At 40.7% G+C, this 27,571-nt stretch overlaps 1 protein-coding gene across 1 annotated transcript in view; it reads right to left on the reverse strand.

The window, feature by feature from the left end:
• Positions 1 to 27,571, reverse strand: part of si:dkeyp-117b11.1 (B-cell linker protein) — a 262,865-nt gene that overhangs the window by 146,210 nt on the left and 89,084 nt on the right. The window contains exons 8-10 of the mRNA XM_060931747.1: positions 20,625 to 20,714; positions 20,492 to 20,520; positions 20,260 to 20,305 (exon numbers count right to left, since the gene is read on the reverse strand). Coding sequence (XP_060787730.1) covers positions 20,260 to 20,305; positions 20,492 to 20,520; positions 20,625 to 20,714 — 165 coding nt within the window. The remainder of the gene's footprint in view (positions 1 to 20,259; positions 20,306 to 20,491; positions 20,521 to 20,624; positions 20,715 to 27,571) is intronic.

Consider the following 27,571-nt stretch of genomic DNA (forward strand, 5'->3'; position numbering starts at 1 on the left):
TCCTTTCTGTGCCTCGCTCATGTATTGAGCCACATGCTTACTCATTTTTGCCGCAATGATGCCTGACAGGGCCTTCCATGTTGTGCAGAGACAGGTAATTGGCCGGTAGTTGGATGGGATGGGTCCCTTCTGGGGGTCCTTCATGATTAGGACTGTCCTGCCTTGGGTTAGCCATTCTGGGTGGGTTCCATCCCTCAGCAGCTGGTTCATCTGTGCTGCTAGGCGTTCATGGATATATATATATATATATATATATATATATATATATATATATATATATATATATATATGCGTTCATATATATATATATATATATATATATATATATATACACACACACACACACACGAGTGATTCCACACTTATAGGTACTGAAATGGGGACATGAACTTATTTTTAAAAATTCACCTATTTCCTAAAATTCACCATTTCTTTTTTTTACCATCAGGTCACAAAACATGTAATCTTTAATGAATGATATGTTAAAAGATAACTTTAATTTTCTGAGATCTAATAAAAACATATTTATATGCCAAAGTCAGAACGTAACAGAAGTGTTGTGGACATATATATTCTCAATTTTAACAATGTAGAATTACTTTTTGAAACATAGGAAGGTGATGTTTTAGCAAATATACCATATTTTCTGGACTATAAGCCGCTACTTTTTTCCTAGGTTTTGAACCATGCGGCTTATACAAAGGTGCGGCTATTCTGTGGCTTTTTCTTCCACCGCTAGGGGCGCTCTAACCGGAAGTAGAATCAAAAATAAGATAGACGAAAAATCAATGCAAAGAAGAATTAGCAGATCTTTAGCAGATAGAACACGCACGACAAATTACTAACTGGTAATTATTTTCAAATCCAGCGAAGATGATTAAAGTGACTTGTGGTTTCAAACACAGGAGAAATTAAGGTAAATAAATACCGGTTATTTTCTCTTGGTTCTGTTCCGTTTTAATCAGCAAAGTTGCTGCCGTGTTAAAAGGCACTGTTTGGAAAGAATCTGTTCAGGTACATACATGTACATTTACAGTACAAAATCGTTCTGTACATGCAGTAAATATCGAATTTTTCAACATAGATATCTGCGGCTTATAGCCCGGTGCGGCTTGTATATCTTTTTTTTTTTTTTTTTTTAAAAATAGAGCGGATGCGGCTTATATACAGGTGCGCTCTATAGTCCAGAAAATACGGTAATTAATAAACGTGTAGTAGAATAAACATACACATTCTTTCAATAAGATAAACATGGTATATAGCTAGATTGTAATTAATTTGTAACAGACGCGAGATGGACAATCGTAACAGAAGTAATGTAACAGACATCATTTTGGAACTCATAGGCTTGACTTTGGCATATAAATATGTTTTTATTACATCTCAGAAAATTAAAGTAATCTTTTAACATATCATTCATTAAAGATTACATGTTTTGTGACCTGATGGTAAAAAAAGAAATGGTTTTAGGTGAATAAGTTCATGTCCCCATTTCAGTACTCATAAGCGTGGAATCACTCATATACACACACACATACATATACATATAGTGTGTGTGTGTGTGTGTATATATATATATATATATATATATATATATATATATATATATATATATATATAAATAAATACACACACACACACACACACAGAGTACCAGTCAAAAGTTTGGAAACACCTTCAAATTCGATGTTTTTTCTTTATTTTAATTAACTAAAAGACACTTCGTGTCTTAAAGTAATGACTGACTGTTATTTCTCTTTACCTAGTTGAGTGGTTCTTGACATAATATGGATTACTACAGTTGTCAAAAAGGGCTATTTACTGTATTTTTATTATTTACACTTTACTGGTTGATGGTGTCAAATGCATTAAGAAGGCAAGAAATTCCACTTTTGACAAGACACACCTGTTAATTGAGAAGCATTCCAGGTGACTACCTCATGAAGCTGGTTCAGATAATGCCAATACTGTGCAAAGCTGTTATCAAAGTAAATAGTGACGACTTTGAAGAATCTAAAAGATGAAACTTTTTTTAACACTTTTTTGTTTACCATATAATTCCATATGTTCCATAATGTTATTTCAGTTTTGATGAGTTCAGTATTGTTCTACAACGTAGGAAAGAAAATAAATAAAAACATCGCATTTGAAGGTGTTTCCAAACTTTTGACTGGTACTGTATATATAAATTAAAAAAAAGAAAAAAAAAGAAAAACACACGCACGCACACATCCCCAAGTTAAAAAAATAAGTAGGCGCGCTGTTGCTGTTATTGTTTTTTGAAAAATATATTCACAGACTTAAGTACACAGTGAAATTTAACCTCTCTGAAGCAGTGAACACACATGCACACACAAGTGAGCAATGAGCACACACACCCAGAACAGTGGGCAGTAAGAGATGTTGTCCCATTCTTGCCTGATATACAATTTCAGTTGCTCAACAGTTTGGGATCTCCTTCGTCATATTTTGCACTTCATAATGCACCAAATGTTTTAAAAGGGAGACAGGTCTGGACTGCAGGCAGGCCAGTTTAACACCAGGACTCTTTTACTATGGAGCCATGCAATTTAAATATGTGCAGAATGCGGTTTGGCATTGTCTTGCTGAAAGAAGGAAGGTCTTTTTTTGTATGTATAGTCCAGTTGTGAACAATAGCTAATTCAGGTACTGAGTTTGCCAGTCAAATTGGTTCACTGCTGCTTAGAGATAAAGAAATCATTACAGTCAGGGATTGAAAGGGAAGCATGCATGGCTGTAAACCCATGTGGCTGAGAAGAAAGAGAACTCATCCCTACCAGAAAATGACAGAACCAGATCTTATTGCACTGTTCTCTAGCAGTTTAAGAAGCAAGTCCAGCCAGCTCATAAGCCACAAGTGTTCTAATACGCCAGGTGATTTACTTACAACACTTGGGTGATTCAGTCATGACTACCACCCTCTTTAACTGTAAACATAGGACAACCTGCAGACAATGAGTGGTTACACATGAAGTGCCATCAGGTGCTTGTTCACTCATGCTTTAAAAGATTGAAGACTCTGATTATTCAGTTTACCTACAACTGTGTCTGGGAGGTTGTTTCACAGTCTCACTGAAGAATGAAGAAAAGTTCTGTCCAGTGTAGATGTTCTGGCTTTTGGCATTGTCAGGGCACGGGTAGGCATAGAAGTGCCAGTACAGTTAGTTCTGCAGGAGACATATTGGTTTGGTTGCATAGCTTTGAGGTCTCTGGGACAATGGGTCGTGTGCGTTTTGTAAAGAACTGTGACAGCAGCAATGTCCCTTCTGTGTTGTAGAATAGTGATGGCCAACTCCATACCAGCAGTGACCTGATCTACTCCAATGATTCAGAGCACTTTCTGTTGAATTGAGTCAAGCTGGTTTAAGACCATTGGAGAGGCACTCATCCATGACAGACAGGCATATTCCATAATGCAACAGATTTGAGTCTTGTAGATAGTTGCTCTTCCTGCAGAATCCAGCTTGTTGGCAATTGTCCGCAGTGCCCCAAGTCTCTGTCCAGCCCTCTTTGAGATTTCTGAGATATACCTGGTCCACAGTAGCTTACTGGCAAATATGATGCCAAGGATATTGAGTTTCTTCTCTACTACCAGTTTGGTATTCCCAAGATAAAGATCAGGAATTATTGGCATCCTTTTCCTGGACAGGATCATGGCCTTACATTTTGTGAGCCCACACCCTCATCTTCTCAAGGTCCTTGTTTAGACTAGCACTACACTTGCTCTCTCATTTGTAGATCTTATTGGTGCAAATAATGTAGAGTGTGAAGGAAATTTAGTGAATGAATATTCCTATCGTCTGTGTTTCTGTGTGTTGAGCTCAAGTGGCCTAGTGTACTGAGAAAAGTTGTTTTTTCCACATGCTGTAATTGCCTTTCTGTGGCCTTGGCTGGTGATAAGCAGGGTGTCTGGGTTCTCCCTAACCACGCATCGGCCTGCACATCCCAGAGCACGCCAGGTGCATGCTTTAACAAAGCTTCATAGAAAATCTTGAGCCAATCACGTGAAGACGCGAGCAGTAAGCGATTGCCTTTAGAGTATAATAGATAAGTCACTAAAACACAATTCCGAGTGCGCGTACTCTCGACAAAACTGAAGTGGTGCCCTCTTCTTCTTTTCTTCCCCATTTTATATATGTTTTATATGATCTACTATAATAAATAACTGAAAAGACAACTGCTAAGCGTTCTGAAGTGTTTATTAGAAGTTTCCATAACAATTTGGTGTCCCTGGGTGGCCCCTACGCGTCTGATCCTCGGACGACGGGACACTCCCAAGGCCACAGTGCGGAGCTGAGAACTCGGATGAGAAACCAGACCGTCAGGGCTCACTGAACCAGGAAGTGATAACTTTGCATTCTTGTGTAAAGAAATTAGTGGAAACAGTCAAGGAAAACTGATATAAAGAGATGGACAGAAATTTGTCCTAGTCAAGGAAGACTGATATAAGAGAGAGATGGACAGAAGTTGTCCTAGTCAAGGAAGACTGATACAAGAGACGGACAGAAGTTTGTCCGAGCCCAGGAGGACTGCTAAGCTGTGGTACCATCAATATGCTTGCAGAAACGGATAAAACAGAATTTTGAGACAATAAACCACGAGTAGTTTATTGGGTTGCGTAAGAGAAAATCCACCTAAGTGATGACTGGGTAACAGCTCACCTACTTGAGAGAGGGAAGTAAGGGTGCGCGTTTTGACAGATTCATGTTCAGCGATTCGTAACTGGGAAAGAATTGAATCTTGCTCCCTTTGTTCTGTGTAAACAACTGGCCCATCGTAGGAACGGGATAGAGAGGTTCAATCACGAAGTCGCCAAGACACACCGGTGTGCACGCAAAATATTGATGAATTACAAGAGTACTGTCCTCCTCCAAATTCTGAAACAGAGAAATAGATCTTGTACACATGCACGGGCGCAGATAGAGGGGGGGACGGGGGGGATTCGTCCCACCCAGATTTAAATTCACCTCGTTCGGTCCCCCCCACTTATAGGGAGGAAAAAACGTCTATGCTGTCTTTCTTTGCATAAGGCAAACCTCACGGAAAAATCAAAAGACTAATTACCATTCGGTTTATTGAGGTGCACAGCAGTACAGACGTAGTTGCAACTGCGCAGACTGCACAGGTTGCGAGCTCGACCTTGGTTGCTATGGTTACCCACAACAAGTTTGACAGGCATATCGGGGACAGCGCCTCCTAGTTCAGGACCCCAACACGGCATGATGAAGGGTGCCAAAAGGCAGAAAACGATTGCATCGTTTTTAAAAAAAAAAAATGACTATAAGTAAACTGGGCCTTACTTTATCATATCACCTTGCAATTTTTTGATAGTCTGTTCAAAGTAATGTCGTAGTGAAAGTAAAATCGTATGGAGTAGAGATTCCTTTCTGGTAGCCTCCTTCTTTCGGTGGCAGCCTGTAGATACAGTGCTCAGAAGGCAGTTTTAATGTTTAATCTGGCGTTCCCTGCCATAATTTAAGCGAGCATATTGTTTCATAAGGAAACTTTGCGAAGAGTTGTTGACTGACTGCCGCTCACGCAACACACAGGCACCCAGCAAACACAAAAACGTTTATATAACATTGTATAAACGTTTGGCTAACGTTTCAGAAACGTTACAAAATAACGTTTATAAAACGAAAATTTGTGGACAATTTTTTCGTTTTATAAACGTTTGAAAAAACGTTATATAAACGTTTGAAAAACATTCTGGAAACCATCATACAACATTCTGGAAACGTTTCAGAAACGTTTTTTAAAACATTGTATAAACGTTTCTTAAAACCATTTAAAAACAATAGTAAAACATTTCTTTAATGTTTTAGAAACGTTATTAGAAACATGTTCAATCAATCAATCAAAATAAAAGTCCTTCCCACACCGCTTACAGTACCTGGTATTCCTAGGCAGTCTCCCACTCAAGTACTAACCAGGCCCAACCTGTATGGTGGCGCATCGGGCGGTGCCGATCTCCGTTTCCATAGCCCTCGGCCTCTCGCCTATTACATAGCTAGGGTTACAGTGGGGGCTAGTCCTCTGGTAACCACGAGAGTTTGACTCCCCATGCACATCTGTATTGCAGTGTGCCTTGCCAGATGATAGTAGGTACCATTTTTATGATGGTCTTTGGTATGACCCGACCGTGAATAGAACTCACGATCGAGAGGCAGACACGCTACCACTAGGCCACTAGTCGGTATTAGAAACATGTTAATACCTGTTAAACTTATAATATAACAACACATTTTTGTTATTGCACTTAAGTTTATTTCATTCCTCTTTGCAAGTTCAACAAAACCGATTTGAGAGCAGAGTTTTTTTACATAGACAATATTCACATTTACATATAAAGCCCTCATGAACAGCAAAAATGATAAAGATACTAGTATTAAAAATTTATCTAAATTTATTAAAGAAGCCTTGCTACTAAGAACCAAAACATTAAAGTTAACATAATCATAGCAAATGCGCAAAATCAGTTAAAAGTTGAAATAAAAAAGCAAATTAAATCAAATAAGTTGTTTGGCCTTCGAGCAAAGCCTTCGATGAAGGAGATTTTCTAAGATAACTTCTAAGTGGACCCGGCCTTCTCGATCTTGTCCCAACAGCAACACGCTCAAAATGGCGCTACTTCCGGTCCCTGCGCCTGCACAAAGACGTAGGTCGCGCAGGCGCAGGGAACCAGCGAACAAAATGCCAGGGCCAAAAGAGCGTGTATTTTAGCAAATATAAAACGATGAATGGTCGTCTATCCAAATTATTCAAACCATACTTGATAATTACGAGAATAGAGCCACACATTTAATGATTTATCTATCTATCTAGATCTACATCTAAAAAATATTTAGCTAGATCGAAGGGGTTTTTTTTTCAATGTTTATTAAACGTTTATACAACCACTTATTTTCCATAAAATTATTCCCGTTTTTTGATACTTTTTAAAAACGTCATCATGTAGTGTTTATAATCACACAATTAATTGTAGAAATTTTAATATTATCTGTTTTAGCCAGAAGTCTCCGAATATGTATAACGTTTTATAAACGTTTCATAAACGTTGTGAATGAAACGTTTTAAAGAGAACGTTTATAAAACGTCAATAAAACATTACTCATTTACTGATTATTTTGATAATTGTAATACAATCATTATGACATCTTAATATCTAAAAATACCAAGAGATGATAAAAAATGTGCCACGGGTCAGCAAATATGACTTTATTAAATTTTCACCAACGTTTCATAAACGTTTCATAAACGTTTAATAAAACCTAACCTTAATGCAACCCAAATAAAACGTTTTATAAATGTTTTGTGTTTGCTGGTTAGAAAGTCAGGATGCACTGGTTTACACTTTACACACACACGCGTAGCCCAGCCTCTCGCTATGTTTAACAGTTGGAACTTAGCGGTTTTAAAACTAGTTTTGCAGTTTTGCAATTTCTGTGTGTGATGATAATGTGTAAACTTTGGATTTCCATAGACTATGTTAAAATGTTATCATTGTCCTGGCCTGCAGGTAGTTCCTGGTGATGGCGGTGAAATAACATGTATACACACTACCGTTCAAAAGTTTGGGGTCACCCAGACAATTTTGTGTTTTCCATGAAAAGTCACACTTTCATTTCCCACCATAAGTTGTAAAATGAATAGAAAATATAGTCAAGACATTTTTCTGGCCATTTTGAGCATTTAATCGACCCTACAAATGTGATGCTCCAGAAACTCAATCTGCTCAAAGGAAGGTCAGTTTTATAGCTTCTCTAAAGAGCTAAACTGTTTTCAGCTGTGCTAACATGATTGTACAAGGGTTTTCTAATCATCCATTAGCCTTCTGAGGCAATGAGCAAACACATTGTACCATTAGAACACTGGAGTGATAGTTGCTGGAAATGGAAATGGGCCTCTATACACCTATGGAGATATTGCACCAAAAACCAGACATTTGCAGCTAGAATAGTCATTTACCACATTAGCAATGTATAGAGTGTATTTCTGATTAGTTTAAAGTGATGTTCATTGAAAAGAACAGTGCTTTTCTTTCAAAAATAAGGACATTTCAAAGTGACCCCAAACTTTTGAACGGTAGTGTGTGTATATATATATATATATATATATATATATATATATATATATATATATATATATATATACACACACACACACGCACACATACGCACACATACATGCATACATAAAATAAAATGGAATCATTTGCTGACAGCTCAGTCCCCCCCAGTTCAAAAATCCTATCTGCACCCCTGTACACATGCGTGAGTTGTCTTTGAGGTTGTTGTGCTAAATGATACCTACTTTTAGCTTAAGGTAAATGTCAGATAAATTGTTTACTAATAAGAACATACCTAAAGGATTATTGTGTCGCATTTTTGGACATAGTCCAACCTATTCTTCTTGTGATCCTAGCCATGAGTTGTGACAACTCAGCCATTGTTGTCACAACCTATTGATATAACAGTGTACAATGGGGAACAGAAACGGTAAGTTAGGGAAAGAAAAGAAAAGCAAGTAAGCCTGAGGCTACATGTGCTATAATAAGAATTGGGTGTTCCTATGATAGCCCAGACATCCAGTTTATGAAAACTTCGTATGGTGAGGATTGTTTGGCACAGTTTGACATATGGGTAAAGGACTTAGGATTCCCTGAGAAGGGCAGTTTTAGTCTCAGACAGATAGAACAGTTAGAAGACAAGTTGAAACGGAAGGGAAAGAAGAGTCTGCAGATAATGTTAAGTTCTTAGGGGACTGGAGGGCGTTTTCTACATGGAAAGAAGAAACACTTAAGAGAGAGTACATATCTTGCATATGGCAACGGAAGAGACACCCTCCTGGACCTGACCACATGCTCACCAATGGGTTCACAAGGCCATAACCTAAAGTCTGAAGTCCTTCATCTTCCAATGGTGGAAGTGGCTGGAGCTGACAGCGTGCTTCTAGTCCACAGACCCTGGATGACAGCAGATATCAAGGAAAGCATGGCTTCTCTTCCCAATGTGAGAGAGGTAAGAGGAAAGAGATTTGGTAATGAGCTGTTGATGTTTTGCAGAGAATTCCGACCAACCACCCATGAACTTCGCCGCCTACTCATGACCAAGATGGGTATAGATTGGAGCAAGGTTTCCAGAGAGTGGCCAGAAGCCGACCAGCGGATGGCAATAGTGAGTATAGAAATACCCTCACTGCTCCCTGTGCTCGTCTGATCAAAGCTTTTCCCTTGAACATAGACATTACTAAGATCAGTATGTGTAAGCAAGAAGATGGTGAAGTGGTGTCAGCGTTTCTCGCTCGTCTCACCGCCACGCATGAGAAACACAGTGGCCTGACCAGACCCATGACCGTGGCTGGAGTGGAAGGCACTCCTGAGGTCTGGGAAGCGCACCTGCAGAACAGTTTCATGAATGGTATGAATCCAGCAGTGGCCAAGTCAGTAAAGCAGCTCTGTCTCCTGTGGGAAACTGCCAGCCTCACCAAGATCGAGCAGTACACTGTGCATGCAGAAAGGCTGCTGAAAGAGGAGGAGAAGACAAAGTCAACAAAAAGAGACCAAGACCTACAAGCCACCACTCTCACTCTTCTCCAGACTGCTCAGCCTGGATGAAGAGAAAGAGGTCGAGGTAGGGGCCAAGGCAGGATGACCTGGGGTGACCCGTCCGGGATAAAAGGTGCAACCTGCTACAACTGCAATCAGAAGGGACACATTGCTCGAGATTGTCTCCACAGTGGCAGCCAGAGGCCCCGTGAGGAGTACAGCAAAGCAGACTGACGGGCGGACTCCGAGAACGGGCCTCGCACAGAGAACAGGGGAGGTAACACGCACACAAACACCTGATGATACACACAGACAGGAACATTCACATAACGCTAAACAAATTAGTACTAGCACCTGCATGCAACAGCAAGACTACACAGAAACACCCAATACACCAGTCCAAATAGATACACCTGAAGTTGCATTAAGTTTGTTAAAATACACAACTACTCCCTTCTCTAAACTCCCTTGTATGCCCCTCACTGTATGTGGGCATGTGTTGACTTTTTTAATAGATTCTGGAGCAGGACACTCAGTCATACAACATGGAGTACTTCGAGTAGACCCACCACTCAGCTCAAATTCTATTCAGACGATGGGCATCTCAGGATGACCTGTAACCGAAACTTTCTCAGTCAACCGCCCATGTAAAAGCGAGGGAGGAATAGTTACGTCCCACTCATTCCTCATCTCACGTACATGTCCAGTAAATTTGTTGGCACACAATTTAATGTGCAAATTAGGAGTAAATCTCACATCCACTCCAGATGGACTAGCCATTGAAGTAAGTGAAATGTGCGGTGTGCAGTATGGTCTTGGAAGCCCCCTGTATGTGTATGTCTGGCGGCTCTGCTCAGATCAATTCACACAAACTCCCAAAGACCTTATACAGCTTGCACACTTGAACACCTCATCAGTTGACACAGATTATATGAAAGAGGAAGATTTGCATTGCACAGCTCATGTTCACCAAGGGCAAGATGTAGAGTTTGAAAAGACTTGGTTTGCAGACCCCCATGCACGTGAAAGATTGACCCTCAAAACTAAGTATTGGACTAAACATTATTGGGCTGTGCAGGTCCATCTTACTCGTTGTCCGAACAGCTGCATCAATGTTCATTGCAGTGTTCTCAAACATGTTATACGCGGCCTCGTGTCAGAGGACTCTGAGGTCGGCTGCTGCCAGCATGATTTCTTTGACATCGTTAATTCTATACCCCATGTCTCATCTCATCTCATTATCTCTAGCCGCTTTATCCTTCTACAGGGTCGCAGGCAAGCTGGATCCTATCCCAGCTGACTACGGGCGAAAGGCGGGGTACACCCTGGACAAGTCGCCAGGTCATCACAGGGCTGACACATAGACACAGACAACCATTCACATTCACACCCTATACCCCATGTCTCATTAGCAAAGCCACAAGCCGCCCATTGGAAAAACATGGGGAAAATGGGTCAAGAAGTGCGCAGCCAATGGCAATGAATGGTCCCAAACAGAGGACCCTAGTGTGTTTTTTTTTTTTTTTTGCTAAAAGCTTGGGGTCTACAAACAAAGTCATGCTATGTGTGTGTATGTTAAGTGCAGCATAATATTAGCCACTGATGACCAGGGTCCTGGGGACCCCAGCCATAGTGGCCTGTTTGTCTCTGTTTCCACAGGCATCACTCCAGCAGAGGTGCACCCCAAATTGGCAGGAGTTCCAAATTCCATTTGGGCGAAGGGTAAACATGATGTAGGCCTAATAAAGAATGCTGAACCAGTGATGATCACCCCCAAATCAGATTTCAGGCCTAAACAGACCCAGTACCCACTCAAACCAGAAGCAATCGCAGGTATAAGACCGGTCTTTGATTCATTGCTGAAGGCACGTGTAATTGTCCCTTGCCAGGACTCTCCAGTGCGCACTCCTATTTTCCCAGTTAAGGAGGCAAGAAAACCGTCCCAGCCCGATGAGTGGAGGTTTGTTCAAGATCTGCAAGCAGTCAGTGCTGCGGTTGTTCCACGCACGCCTGACGTCCCTAAAGAGCGCTCTGCAGACCAGAGAAAAAGACATCACATTTGTCAGCACAGAGATGGTTAAAGTATAACACTGTCATACTTGATATGCCTAACATCATTGTGAAATGTTGTTCTGTTCTGAATCCTGCCTCTCTTCTCCCTACAGAGGACAATGGAGAGCCACATGACTGTGCTGCTCTCACTAACAATTTTTGTTCCCCCAGAGCAGACTTAAAGAGCGACCCTTTGGGAAATCCAGACATGGTCCTCTATGTGGATGGTTTAGCCTCCAGAGATGGGAAAGAACAAAGTAGGTTTTGCCGTAGTCTCAGATCATGAGGTCCTCAAGGCTTCATGTCTGTCCTCAAACCTGTCGGCACAGGCCGCAGAGCTCTGTGCCCTTATTGAGGCATACAAATTGGCTGCAGGGCAATCTGTCAATATTTTTACGGACAGCAGGTACACATTTGGCATTGTGCATGATTTTAGCACCACTTGGAAACACAGAAATTTTCTCACTAGCACAGGATCTCTCATTGCACATCATAAACTGGTCTCTGAGTTGTTGGATGCTATTCTACTCCCTAGAGCCACTGCTGTGTGTAAGTGTGCTGCCCATACTAACAATGCTGATCTTGTGTCTCAAGGAAATGTCAGGGCGGACGCAGCAGCTAAGTGTGCAGCCTCAGCTTCCAGTTCACCCTCTAACCTTGCTTTTCCTCAGGTTTCTACCCCCTGTTTACAGCTAGTGGACCTTCAGAGCACTGCCACCCAGGACGAGAGACGAGTCTGGAAACAGGCTGGCTGTATCTTTGCAAACTTGGTCTGGGTTTGTCCCTCGGGCCATCCCTGTCTACCAAAACACATGTTCCCTTTCTATGCAAAATTGGCCCATGGGCTCACCCATGTGTCAAAAAGGGGGGATGGTAGCAGAAGTAACAAAGAGATGGTTCACAATGGGGTTTTCAGATTATGCTGTGAAATTTTGCAAGCAATGCTTGATATGCACACAACATAATGCAGGTCAAGGTATCAAACTAACTCAAGCAGCACACCCAATACCAGACAAATCGTTTGATCATCTCCAAATGGACTTCATTGAACTGACACTTAATGAGGGAAAATGGGTCCCTTAAAAATAAACTAAGCAAAGCTTGTGCAGAAACAGGGCTAGGATGGACAAAGGTCCTCCCTGTCATACTCACACAAATGAGGATGCAAACTAGGCCTAAACATGGGTTAAGCCCATTTGAAATTCTGTTTGGATGAATACCCAACACGGGGATAGGGCCAGCCCAAGGAACACTGCCAGACACCAGACTGTGTGATGATGCAATGTTGAATTACTGTGCAACGCTGTCCTCTGCTTTGAAATCTATCCACAAACAGGTAAAAGAAGTGCGTCCCAAGCTCACTGAGGGACCTCTGCACGATCTACAACCAGGGGATTGGATAGTGGTGAAGGGCTTCCGATGAACCAAATGGAACAAGCCACAGTGGAATGGCCCATTCCAGGTCCTGCTCACGACCCCAGCGGCAGTGAAGGTCACAGGCAGAGTGACGTGGATCCATGCTAGCCACTGCAGGAGGATTCCTGAACCAGCTGAACAGGAGGAAAAGGAAGGCCTAAGTGACCCAGATGCTGACTAAAGCATGTGAGGAAGAAAGGCATCACTGCATGGAACAGTGCGAGTATCACATCAATCACGCACGCACCCTCAATAGGGAAAAGTATTTCAGTGTCTAGTCGATAGATAAGACTTAAGGTTTCGAGTTTCCTCCAAGTCCCGGTGAGGTGGGACAAGGGCTGATAGGGCGTGCCCGCCCTCTGAGCACCAATACACATCAAGAAGGGCAAGGGTTAACTCGGTAACATCACTGAGGCACTGAACAAGATGCACAAGGTTGCTGAACAATTATGAGCAGATGAACATGGAGGAGTCAAAGACAGCTGGTGGCGTTGGTTTAGTGGCTGGAAGACTCTGATTCTATCCACTATACCGGTCCTGGGCTTAGTGATTGTGATGCTATGTTTGCTCCCTGTTTTCTGTCAATGTTGTATGTCTGTGTTTCAGAGGCAGTTGACAAATATTGGTTACCAGCTGGTGAAAATAGACCCAGATGACTTGCCTGACTGGCCTCCAAACCCACACGAAGACTACAACCCACCGTTTGACGACGTCAGCACAGCTGACATGAAATTAGCCCTAGCTTAAAACACTCATTTGTCGTTGTTTTCTGTTCTGTTGTTTCCTGATCTATGTATATAGCTTTCTAGCATTAACTTAAGATGTCGGTCTATGTCTTACAAAACAGCCTTAGCATTATCCCTGTACACTCAATGATGTGTTAAGTCGAATCTCTCCAGGAACTCTTACCACTGAAATTGTGTACATTTCTTTCTTTTAGCAATTATTGTCCTGTAGGATAAAAAGGGGGGAAATGTGAAGGAAATTTAGTGAATGAACATTCCTATCCTCTGTGTTTCTGTGTGTTGAGCTCAAGTGGCCTAGTGTACTGAGAAAAGTTGTTTTTTCCACATGCTGTAATCGCCTTTCTGTGGCCTTGGCTGGTGATAAGCAGGGTGTCTGGGTTCTCCCTAACCACGCATCGGCCTGCACATCCCAGAGCACACCAGGTGCACGCTTTAACAAAGTTTCATAGAAAATTTTGAACCAATCACATGAAGACGCGAGCAGTAAGCGAATGCCTTTAGAGTATAATAGATAACAGTCACTAAAACACAACTCAGAGTGCGCATACTCGGCATCACTGAAGTGGTGTTGTCTTCTTTTCTTCTTCTTCCTTTCCCATTTTATATATCTGTTTTATATGATCTACTATAATAAATAACTGAAAAGACAACTGCTAAGCGTTCTGAAGTGTTTATTAGAAGTTTCCATTACAAGAGTCATCAGCATATAAAAGAGCCGATTTTCACAAGTATCTACTAAGTCATCTATGAAGACTGAGAATAAAAGAGGGCCAAGTATGGACCCCTGAGGCATTGATGTCTGAAGCTTCAGATGATTGACCTGATAGAACAACCTTAATGGACTGTCCATGAAGATAACTCTGTAACCATGTGAGAAGAATTGAGGTATTTCACCTGACGTCACAGGGTCACATGACGCCCCGGTGTCCGCCATTTTGAACGTCAAGCTACATACTAACGCTGCAGACAGAGAGGGAGAACCAGCTTGAAAAAAAATGTGTTACAGACACCTAGAATAGATTAATTTGTCAGTAAGCACTCTATAAATAACCATGGTGTTTGCTTGTTGTGCTGTGGGCTGCCACAACAGACAGGGACAGCGTGCAGGACGCTCCTTTTACCGGTTTCTAGTAATGGGAATTTCGGCTCTTTTTCGGGAGCCGGCTCTTTTGGCTCTTCTTACTATAAGGAGCCGGCTCTTTCGGCTCCCAAACGGCTCCTGAGATTTAATTTTTGATTTAATTGCTGCAATTAACTAGTTAATTAATTACATTATTATTTATATTATCAATAGGATGTTTTCCATTTTATTTTAGTTTTTGTAGCCATTGTAAAGCTTTGTAAAGTATAGCAGTGTAACAATGTTCTAGCTATAGAAATAAAACTTACTTACCAATTAATAAATTATTTTCTCACAAACATAATGCAAAACTGTTATATTACCAATATAAAATACACAGCTGATTTTCCCCTCCTCAGGTGCCTCACAGACTCCTCTCCCCTGTGCTCCACAGCTTTAAGCATTACACCAATTTTCGTATTTTCGCAGCTGTGAATGACATCAACCCCCCCCAACCAAAAAAAGTAGGCGTACGCCATGCTACTTTTTTCCTTTGAATGGTAATAGACAACACAAAGACACAATCGGACAGCAACTTTTTTTGTGAAAATCTCTCTCTCTCTGAGGCACCTAAGGACAAAAAACTAATTCGGCTCCCCAACTCGGCTCCCACCGAAGAGCCGGCTCCCGTCGTTCACTTCAAAGAGCCGGCTCTTTGAACCGGATCGTTCGCGACCGACACATCACTGCCGGTTTCCTACTGACCCAGACAAGAGGGCCAAATGGATTGCAGCTGTGAAGAGACAGGATTGGGAGCCAACAGAGTACTCCAGACTTTGCAGTGATCATTTCATTTCAGGTTAGTTTATCAGTTAACGCAATTTTGATAAAATATATAGCAAAAAGTAAATGGGTCAGTGTTTGTTAACCCATCTGAGCAGTGAAACAAGGCAGTGTTAATTTGTCTAGGGTTGCATGTAGCAGACATCAGACATAAAACGCAATAACAAAGGCTAGAAAGAAACGGGACACAGAAATAAACAAACAGGGCTCCATACCAAGGCTGGGTACAGTGTTTGTGATAAAAGACAGATACAATTTAACACAAATCACAGCTTACTTTCTTGTTAAAATGTGCAAAGGTCTCCACCATCTCATACCGCCTTGCACTGAAGGACTTAAGCGTGCCATCCAAAATGGCTGCGTCACGTGACTTGGTCACGTGGGTGAAATACCTCAATACTTGACACTCCTTTGGATCTCAATTTAGGACACAGACCATTGTGCCTCACTTTGTCAAAAGCTCCTTTGATGTCACATGCAACAATGCATACTTCATTTCTGTCTGGGGATGCATTCCACATTTGACCAAGAATGGTAAGGTCACTGGTACTGTGATGTGCTCTGAAGCCAAATTGTCTGCTGAAGATCAATTTGTTATTAAGCAGGTGGTTTTGAAGTTGCTTATTGACCACAGCTTCCATCACCTTGCTGATGATGCTTAGCAAGGAAATGGGTTGGTACTTCTTGGGGTCAGCTCTGGAATCCCTCCTGTACTGGGATGACAGAGGCAGTTTTCCATTGGTCAAGGAAAACACCTTTTGAGAAGCATAGTTGATAGAGATGGCACAATAGACTTGCCAGTTCTGCATAGCATTCTTTCAAGACTCTATTTGGAATTTTGTCAGGACCAGTGGCTTTGTCAGGCTTGAGACAGCGGAAGGTCTTTGCAATGTCTTTGGTTTTGAAGATTACTTTTTCCAGCAAGACTTGAGTCTGCATTGTTGCATCCTGCGGTTGATAGTGAGCATCTTCCAACCTGCATTTCTCTGCAAAAGTCTGACAAAAGATTTTTTTTTCTTTTGCTGTTATGTGAACAGTGTTACAGTAGAATGCTCAATAGCAAGGATTTCAGAGTGACCAGACCTTCCAGAAAGTGAATTCACAATGCCCCACCACTTCTTACTGATCAGACTTTTGTCAGCAAGGTCATTCTGTAGTTTCTTGCAGTGGTCTTTCTTAGCTTGTTTTTCTGCCTGGTTGAATGCTCTTCTTGCTTGGATGAACCTTTGTGTTCAGGTGTGTTATACTTTTTACTATTGCGGTAGATGCATCTTTTGTTTTTCAAGTTTTCTGCACCTATCATCAAACCAGGCTTTGTCCCCTGTTTTTTCTGGTGAGAGTTTTGCTTGGGATATAAATATCCATGGCATCACAGATGACGTCTGTGATTCTTGTGCAGACTTTTTCAAGATCATTGTCCTTAAAAAGTGCAGGCCAGTTGACAGACGATATATGTCCTCGTATATCCCAGAAGTTAGCTGTTTTGTAGCACCAGACTTTCCTTTTGTATGGCTTGTCTTGAAATGCAGATGTTTCGAGCTGTACAAGAACAGGAGTGTGATCAGATGTACCTGTGTTTGCAAGGGTTGTGGCTACAGCAGGTAGGTCTGTCATGACAAGATCCAAGATGTTTCCCCCTCTAGTTGGTTCTTTTACAATTTGATTCAGACCAAGAACCGGCTACCTAGCCAATCTTGGTAATGAACATTAAAATTCACCAATGACCATAATAGAGTCTGCTCCACATTGTCATTTTGGGGAATGTATTTGTATCAAGGTATTCCAGGATCTCATTGTCAGCACTAAGTAGCCTTTCCTGAAAAGGATTTTGTCTGGATGGCAGCATATTGCTCTGAAATGTGTATACAGTGTCTTGCAAAAGTATTCATTCCTCTTGGTGTTTGTCCTGTTTTGTTGCATTACAAGCTGGAATTAAAATGGATTTTTTTTTTTTTTTTTTTTTGGGGGGGGGGGGGTTAGCACCATTTGATTTATACAACAAGCCTACCACTTTAAATGTGCAATTTTTTTTGTGACACAAACTATAATTAAAATAAAAATATATATATATAAAAAAAACTGGAGAGTGCATCGGTATTTATCCTCCAAAGTCAATACTTTGTAAAGCCACCATTTGCTGCAATTACAGCTGCAAGTCTCTTGGGGTATGTTCTCTATTAGCTTCGCACATCTAGCCACTGGAATTTTTTGCCCATTTCTCATGGCAAAACTGCTCCAACTCCTTCAAGTTAGATGGGCTGTGTTGGTGTACAGCAATCTTCAAGTTATGTCACAGATTCTCAATTGGATTGACATCTGGGTTTTGACTAGGCCATTCCAAGACAATAAAATATTTCCCTTTAAACTACTCCAATGTAGCTTTAGAAGTATGTTTAGGGTCATTGTCCTGCTGGAATGTGAACCAGTCTCAAACCTCTGGCTGACTCAAACAGGTTTTCCTCCAGAATTGTCCTGTATTTACTGCCATCCATCTTTCCTTCAGTCCTGACCAGTTTCTGCAGATGAAAAACATCCCCACAGTATGATGCTGCCACCACCATGCTTCACAGTAGGAATGGTGTTCTCAAGGTGATGGGAAGTGTTTGGTTTGTGCCACATGTGGCATTTCTCATGATGGCCACAAAGTTCAATTTTAGTCTCATCTGATCAGAGAGTCTGATTCCATGTGTTTGGGGAGTCTGCCATATGCTGTTGGGCAAACTGCAAATGTGTTTTCTTATTTTTATTCTTGAAGCAATGGCTTTTTCCTGGCCACTCTTCCATAAAGCCCTGCTCTGTGAAGTGTACGGCTTAAAGTGGTCCAATGGACAGCTGCTCCCATCTCCACTGTGGATCTTTGCAGCTCCTTCAGTGTTATCTTTAGTGTATTTGTTGCATCTCTGATTAATGCCCCCTTTTTTCCTCTGGCCACTCTTCCCTAAAGCCCTGTAGCAGACTCATTACACATAAACTAAAATGGTTCAAGCAAGGAGTGGACTGAAGCTGGTGTTAGTGCATTAAGAGCCTCTACGTACAGATGTCTTCAAGAAAGGGGCTACGACTGTCGCATTCCTAATATCAAGCCACTCCTGAACCAGAGACAACATCAGAAGCATCTTACCTGGGCTAAAGAGGGAAAGAACTGGACTGTAGCAGAGTGGTCCAAAGTCCTCTTTTCAGATGAAAGTAAATTTTGCATTTCATTTGGAAATCAAAGTCCTAGAGTCTGGAGGGAGAGTGGAGAGGCACAGAATCCAATGTGTTTGAAGTCCAGTGTGAAGTTTCCATAGTCTATGATGATTTGAGGAGCCATGTCATCTGCTGATGTTGGTCCACTAGGTTTTATCAAGTCAACACAGCCATCCATCAGATTATAATAGAGCAGTTCATGATACCATCTGCTGACAAACTTTATGGAGATGCTGATTTCCTTTTCCAGCAGGGACTAGCATTTTCCCACATTGCCAAAACTACAATCAAGTGGTTTGCTGACCATGATTTTACTGTGTTTGATTGGTTAGCCAACTCGCCTGACCTGAACCCCATCGTGAATCTATGGGGTACTGTTAAGACAAAGGTGAGAAACACCCAACCCAAAAATACAGATGAGCCAAAGGCCACTATCAAAGTACCCTGGGCTTCAATACCATCTCAACGGTGCCACAGGCTGATCGCCTCCATGCCATGCCGCATAGATGCAGTCATTCATGGTGAAGGAGCTCCAACCAAGTATTGAGTGTATGAATGAACATACTTTTCAGAAGTTGGATATTTCTGGATTGTAAATCCTGTTTTGATTGATCTTGGGAAATATTCTAATAATTTAAGATACCTGATTTCTGATTTTCATGAGCTATAAAGCCATAATCTAAATTAAAAAAAAAAAAAAGGCTTGAAGGATTTCACTTAATGTGCAATGAATATAGAATATATTCTGAAGAAAATGAACTTTTTCACAATATACTAATGGGGCAAACACACGCACACACTAATGTCTTGCAAAATTATTAATCTCCTTGGTGTTTGTCCTCTTTGTCACATTGTAAGCTGGAATTAATTATTATTATAAAAAAAAATATATTTTTTTTGGGGGGGAGGGGTTAGCACCATTTGATTTACACATGCCTACCACTTTAAAGGTGCAAATTGTTTTTTTTTCTTATTGTGACACAAACACTGTACACACACACACACGTGCATCTCAATTAGAATATCATGAAAAAGTACATTTCTTTCCATATATATATATATATATATATTTTTTTTTTTTTTAAATTTTTTTTTTTTTTTTTATTTACACACACACACACACACCTTTTCTTCTACCATCTAGGTCTGCATTGGAATGCAGATCATTCTAACTCTGGAGAAACTATTAGGCTGGACATCTTTATTAAGATTAAATTAAAACTATAACAAAATACCAAACTTCAAACAGAAACATATGTATGTGATACACTGAACAATATTTTTGTCATTAAATCTTATTATTAAATCTTACTTCAACTTTAATGTGGTCAGTAATATCTAATGAAACATAAGCTGAAATACAGTAAATTAGGTTTTAGAATGACCTGTTGTGGGCTCCACATATAGCTCATGTATAGGTTCTCTCTCACTCTGAAACACAAACACAGTATTATTATTATTTTTTTAAAATCTATATTTACATTAAGCTCACAAACTTTTTTTGGGCTCTCTTCCAAATTATAGTACACATTGCATCCAATTACTGACATGCTTTTTTGGCAAGAATATTTCCTTAAATATTCTTTTAGTTCTCTAAATAGTCATAGGATATATTACCTGTCCTTCATTTGGGTCCAGGTAAACATCTGAAAGATTACATTTTGATTACTCATCAATGCATCCTTTAATTTTTCATGCCACCATTTTAAAAAATAAATAAATAAAATTATTTTATATATATAAAGAAAACCTTCTTCTCGGTAAGGAGCAGGTATTGCTGGAGGGCTTTTCCTGGGGACCAACTTCTTACAAGTCCAGTCTTTCTGGGAGACTTCCGGACCTTCAATAAATAAAAAAGATGGGAATAAAAAAATGGGAGTTTCATGTACTGTAAGGCCATTAAATGAGAAGTCTGTAAATCTTCCTGCTTTGTCATAGGCAATTCTAGGCCCCATCTTAATCATTCACTCATTTTCAAAACTGCTTTATCCTGTTCAGGGTTGCAATGGATCAGGAACCCATTCCAGGAACACTGGGCATGAGGCAGAAAAAGGGTATGCCATTCTATTGCAGGGCACCATCCACACACATTCACAAATTCATTCATAACTAGGGGCAATTAAGCTTAGCTAATCCACCTGGTATTTTTTTGGGAGGTGGGGGAAAATTGCAGAATCTGGATAAAATCCACATACACAAACTCTGCAAAGAGCTCAGGATCTGGTGAGATGGCAATGCTGTACCACTTTTCCACTTGTATAAACCCTATTTTCTTTCAAATTTTTAGACAATCTTTCTCTCCCTCAATTAATATTCCTTTTACATCATTTCACATAATCTTCATAGTGCCCTTTCATACGATTTCATCATAACTGTGGATTTGTTTATGTGGCCATATTGCCGGGCAAGCTGTGTGTTTGACAACGACTGGCACAGTAGCAGCACAAGTGTATGCGAGTGATTGTCAGCCCAATTCAGTAAACATCTACAGATAAACTTGTAGACCTTCCATCTCAAAAGAACAATGCCAGAGATCTGTATTGCTTTTGAATGTAATAACAGACATGGAGATAAGCCTGATTTAACTTTTCAATGCTTCCTGGTGAACCCAGAAAGACAAGAAAAATGGCAAGCTGCAGTTAAATGGGAAGACTGGATGCCAACAAATCATTCCCGTGTGTGGAGAACATTTTATATCAGGTTAGTTTGAAAGCTTTGTGCACCTGTTATTTCTCCTCATACTTTTTTTTCTAAGTCAAGGCCATTCAGCTATAAAAATCCCATAGATCAAGATCTAGCCTAGGCGTACTCAAGTTAGCATTCAACAAGTCCATAAGTTGGCCAGAACTTTGGTCTAGAGAGTAAAGCTTTAAAGAGGTTGCATTGTCTGGCACTACTCAGTACCATCTACTGGTACATACACAAGTATGTCATACTTAGCAGCTCTACTGCACTATGAAAAACATGCCAAATCGCAAATGTATGAATCTTAAAATGCATATCTGGATGTGGGCTTTGGAAATTATATATTTTATTCGACCGAATGCTTGGCTAGACTAGCAGCATATTTATGTACTGATAATATATATATTTGGCTAAACACCATAAAATATGCTAGATCTAGACCCTGGCTTGTTTATTATGATTAGAAATCCATGTTGAGCTTACCTTTTCATAGTAAGGTATTTTTCTTAATCAGGAATTTCCCATAACATTCTGGCATGCAGCAAACCTGCCTCAAAATATCGGTAGGCATCTGTACTTTTGTATGCCATTAGCATCTCTCCAGTGTTTTTAGAAGTCCCAAATACTAAATAGTTCAGGTTGTCATAATTTCCCAAATCTGGTAGCTGGTTTGCAGTACACTTTTCAAGTGGAATAAATAGATTTGTGGGTAAATTATATGGATCTGTGATGTATGTGTGTTTCAGCTTTTCAATGTAATGCGATCTGCTGGTATAATCTAAATTTTTAATCATTTCAGATAGATTGAACTGACTGAAGTCATCTTGATTTTCATTATTAACTGTCACAGTCATGTTTATTTGTTTGCCCAGTAATATGCTAGACACTGCGTGATAAATAGAAATCAATAATGTCAGTGAAAAGCCACTTTTGTCCTATAACTCCTTTATTAATCCCTTTCTCGGACTATGATAGTTCACAAAAGCAGCAGTGCAGCAGTAAACAATCCACAATCATCATACTCCAACTCTTCATTTTGCAAATTTCTGTCCTGAACCAAACCAAAATGTCTAGCACAAATCAAGTCTACTTGCTGAGCGCTGATGCCTGGTCCATCTCTCTCTCACACTTTCTCTCTGAATTTGGCTATGCAGAATTGAATGTCTTCCCATCCACCCATTATCCATAACTACTTATCCTGTGCAGAGTCATGGGCAAGCTGGAGCCTATCCCAGCTGACTACGGGTGAGAGGCAGGGTACACCCTAGACAAGTCGCCAGATCATCACAGGGCTGACACATAAAGACAAACAACCATTCGCACTCACATTCACACCTATGGTCAATTTATATTAGACCTGCCAATTAACCTAACCTGCATGTCTCTGGACTGCGGGGCAACCTGGAGCACACGGAGGAAACCCATGTAGACACACGTAGAGTATGTAAACTCCACACAGAAAGGCCCCTGTTGGCCATGAGCCCAGAACCTTCTTGTTGTGAGGCGACAGTGCTAACCACTACACCACCGTGCTGCCCATGTCTTCCCTTTTTGTGATTTGTTTTCATTTGTGTACAACAAAGCTAATGAGCAAACATCTGGAAAAGTGTGCTCTTGGGTAGACATCTTGCATGAAACAATTAGCCACTTTTAAGGCCAACTTACTACAGCTGAGACCCTACCTGCAGATCATAAAGCTTGTTAAAGGAGAGGCTGACATCGCTTCTCTGCAGAAACAGAATGCTTCACTCACTGACTGTCTTGACCAGACTATAGACCCTTTTCAGTCATGTGACCTTGGTAAACGCGACCGCCATTTTGGACATGTAGTGGACTTTGGCTCGAATCGGTTTGAATGCGAGGAAGGCGACAAACGAAAAACATAAAAGAAAAAGGAGCGAGGTGCAGAAAACACCTTCACTATCCAGCGACGTAGGGCATTTACAGGGAGAGCAGAGGGAGAGGTATTTGCAAAAATTGAGGTTAGCAGGCTTAGAGAACGATGTTTACCTGCTTCCACCAGGATTGCTCACTGACGTACGGAAGTACACGAAGCCCTCGTCTTTACCTGACTTCGGCCCACATGATCTGTATACCTATGTCATTAAAAACCCATCGCCATACACAGGTATTGATCTGAAAGCGTATAAGAGTTTGGATGCCTACAAATATTTTGTGTCAGGCTGGGTAACATGCCTACATCAGTGGGTCGTCCCTGGAGCCGGTGGTCGCCATCTTATTACAGCTAAGGTTTGCTCACATTTTCATTTACTTTCGGTCCTCAGGATAAACAAAATGTTATTAAATGTCATTGAAATAACTTCTTAGTCTATTGAGACATGGCCCGTTATAAATTTGCTGTTACCAGGCAATGACCAAGAACTGTATTATTAGGGTCGGTGTCTGTGTTGTAGCAGTGTACTAGCAGCTAGCTGTTAGCACTAGCTAATGTCAACAACATAGTAGCTAGTATGTTACTGTAGCAATGTTTACGTTCAGTCATTTGGATGACTGTTAAAACATTTCAGTCTCAAGTTTTTCCTTTACTGTATTTACTAGTTTACTGTAATTATGATCCGGCAGCTATTAACACCGGATCCAGTGTAAATAGCTGCCGGAGCCAACGTCCGAGGTTCCGGAGCGCGCTCCGGCTTGCTCCCCCTCAAATTAAGCAGGGTCATTTATTTATTGAGGAAAATGATCCAATATTACAGATCTGTGAGTGGCAAAAGTATGTGAACCTTTGCTTTCAGTATCTGGTGTGACCCCCTTGTGCAGCAATAACTGCAACTAAACGTTTGCGGTAACTGTTGATCAGTCCTGCACACCGGCTTAGAGGAATTTTAGCCCGTTCCTCTGTACAGAACAGCTTCAACTCTGGGATGTTGGTGGGTTTCCTCACATGAACTGCTCACTTCAGGTCCTTCAACATTTCCATTGGATTAAGGTCAGAACTTTGACTTGGCCATTCCAAAACATTAACTTTATTCTTCTTTAACCATTCTTTGGTAGAACAACTTGTGTGCTTAGGGTCGTTGTCTTGCTGCATGACCCACCTTCTCTTGAGATGCAGTTCATGGACAGATGTCCTGACATTTTCCTTTAGAATTTGCTGGTATAATTCAGAATTCATTGTTCCATCAATGATGGCAAGCCGTCCTGGCCCAGATGCAGCAAAACAGGCCAAAACCATGATACTACCACCACCATGTTTCACAGATGGGATAAGGTTCTTATGCTGGAATGCAGTGTTTTCCTTTCTCCAAACAGAATGCTTCTCATTTAAACCAAAAAGTTCTATTTTGGTCTCATCCGTCCACAAAACATTTTTCCAATAGCCTTCTGGCTTGTCCACATGATCCTTAGCAAACTGCAGATGAGCAGCAATGTTCTTTTTGAGAGCAGTGGCTTTCTCCTTGCAACCCTGCCATGCACATCATTGTTGTTCAGTGTTCTCCTGATGGTGGACTCATGAACCTTAACATTAGCCAATGTGAGAGAGGCCTTCAGTTGCTTAGAAGTTACCCTGGGGTCCTTTGTGACCTCTCCAACTATTACACGCCTTGCTCTTGGAGTGATCTTTGTTGGTCGACCACTCCTGGGGAGGGTAACAATGGTCTTGAATTTCCTCCATTTGTACACAATCTGTCTGACTGTGGATTGGTGGAGTCCAAACTCTTTAGAGATGGTTTTGTAACTTTTTCCAGCCTGATGAGCATCAACAACGCTTTTTCTGAGGTCCTCAGAAATCTCCTTTGTTTGTGCCATGATACACTTCCTCAAACATGTGTTGTGAAGATCAGACTTTGATAGATCCCTGTTCTTTAAATAAAACAGGGTGCCCACTCACACCTGATTGTCATCCCATTGATTGAAAACACCTGACTCTAATTTACCTTCAAATTAACTGCTAATCCTAGAAGTTCACATACTTTTGCCACTCACAGATACGTAATATTGGATCATTTTCCTCAATAAATAAATGACCAAGTATAATAGTTTTATATCATTTGTTTAACTGGGTTCTCTTTATCTACTTTTAGGACTTGTGTGAAAATCTGAATGTTTTAGGTCATATTTATGCAGAAATATAGAAAATTCTAAAGGGTTCACAAACTTTCAAGCACCACTGTATAACTGTTGAAGAATCAATGGTGTGGTAACTATTTATAGCTCAATGATTTACACCCACATATGTTTGTCTTTGGTCATTTTTACTTAACTCACAGAACATTTCTGCACCCTGTTTTTTCACAAGTCTTATTGTACTCATAATGAGGCCATCCTTAAAATAAAATCTGTTTCCTGTCCACTGGGTGAGCAAAAAAATTTTCAGTCGGGAGGGATTTTTTTTTTATATGGATGGATAAGAAATCGCAATGCTGTGTTTGCTTTTTCTTTCAGTACTTTTTTATTACAAAAGCAGACACATTTAATAAAATATGACAGTTTAATCAACTGAAACTTGTACAAAAACTTTAAGTTAGCATTTTAAATGCTGAATGCAACATTTGCAAAACTTTTACAAAGGTACTTAAAATGTCTGACACACAGACTTTTTGTAGTTCTAAATCGACCGTTAGGCCTAGTTCGGATGAAATTACACTATTAAAATGATCACTGAATGATTTGTTTTTCTGAATCTTTACTATTTTGTTGTTCACTAGAATACCATTTTGCGATTTCACACTTAAGCAAATATTTGAAAACTCCGGATCTCCTTCCTTCATGGTGGCTGCCATTTTTTTGTGCCACACGGCGAATGCTCAGAGCTGATTCAATTCTATATTCTGGGTGGAATGCAGGGCTTTCCACAAGCGCCGGCTGCCGGCCATACAGCCGACTACACAATTAAGTCCAGCCGGCTACTTTAATGACTATTATTTTTGTAGCCCACAGGCTCTAAATATTAATTTTCGATTTTAATACAATTAAATGTTTATCTAACGGACTGACAATAATGTCAAACTGAACCGCACTCATTTAAGTTGTGATTCGCGCTGTTTGTACCGATAATAACCACAAATACCCCGCCGACTTCGTTGATCAAGGGAGAGTAACTCATCCGTGGCCCCGACATGCGGTGTGCGCACGCACGCACTCGGCGGAGGCAGTAGTGTGTCGGGGCCGTCGGAGGCGACATCGGAGGAAACGGAAGCAAAGATCACGCTTATTTTGTCTCCGGTAACCCAGTCTTCTCTCGTTCAATTACGTGCTGGCATCAAAAGACACCGTTGGTTGTAAATGAAACCAAACTGAGTCGTTGGAGTGTATTTTCATACACAAATGGAGAAATGTTCGCTGAGCATTTAATTGTGTAGCCACCACTGCAGACCGTTGTCGTTGTTAATTCATAGCATGCTCAGTTGCGTGAATGTGTCATGCACCAAAAATAAGAGATTTACAAGCCAGGAATGCCTCATGATGCAATACGCAAGAAAAGAAAGAAGATTTACTGCCATTTTACTTTGTATTTGAGTAAAGTGAATAAATAAATGATCTGTGGAAAATACATTTAATCCTGGGAACTGCATGCACAGGAGTTTATTTTGTGTTTACTACTATTCCCCCCTGGCTGGTTACTTATTTGTCATGGCTGGCTAGTATGAGCCTTAGTGGAAAGCCCTGGGAATGCGTAAATGTCAAGTTCGATTTTAGATTTACGAACCCGGAAAAAATGTCAAAAAACCGGCGTTAAAAAAAAAAATTTCAACCGTACAAATGGCACTCACCCGGCTGGTGGACCGGAAACAGAACATTTTTCAATAATGGCCTGAGGAAATAATTAATGGCAAGGCTACTCCCTTCAATCCTCATCATCCTCATTCTAAGCCTCAAACTGACCCCAAGTGCTGAGAGCATTAGTTTTTCTGACTTTCTGCTGTTGGTGACCACACAGTGACAAAAAATTACTTATCTAGCCCAAGTCATCATCATGACCTATGAAAAAACTGGACAGTCAGCCCCCAGCATGACATGCCATTCTACCAGGAGTGTTTCATCCTTATGGGC

This window comes from Neoarius graeffei, chromosome 10 (genome assembly GCF_027579695.1).
Source record: "Neoarius graeffei isolate fNeoGra1 chromosome 10, fNeoGra1.pri, whole genome shotgun sequence".
Classification (NCBI taxonomy): domain Eukaryota; kingdom Metazoa; phylum Chordata; class Actinopteri; order Siluriformes; family Ariidae; genus Neoarius; species Neoarius graeffei.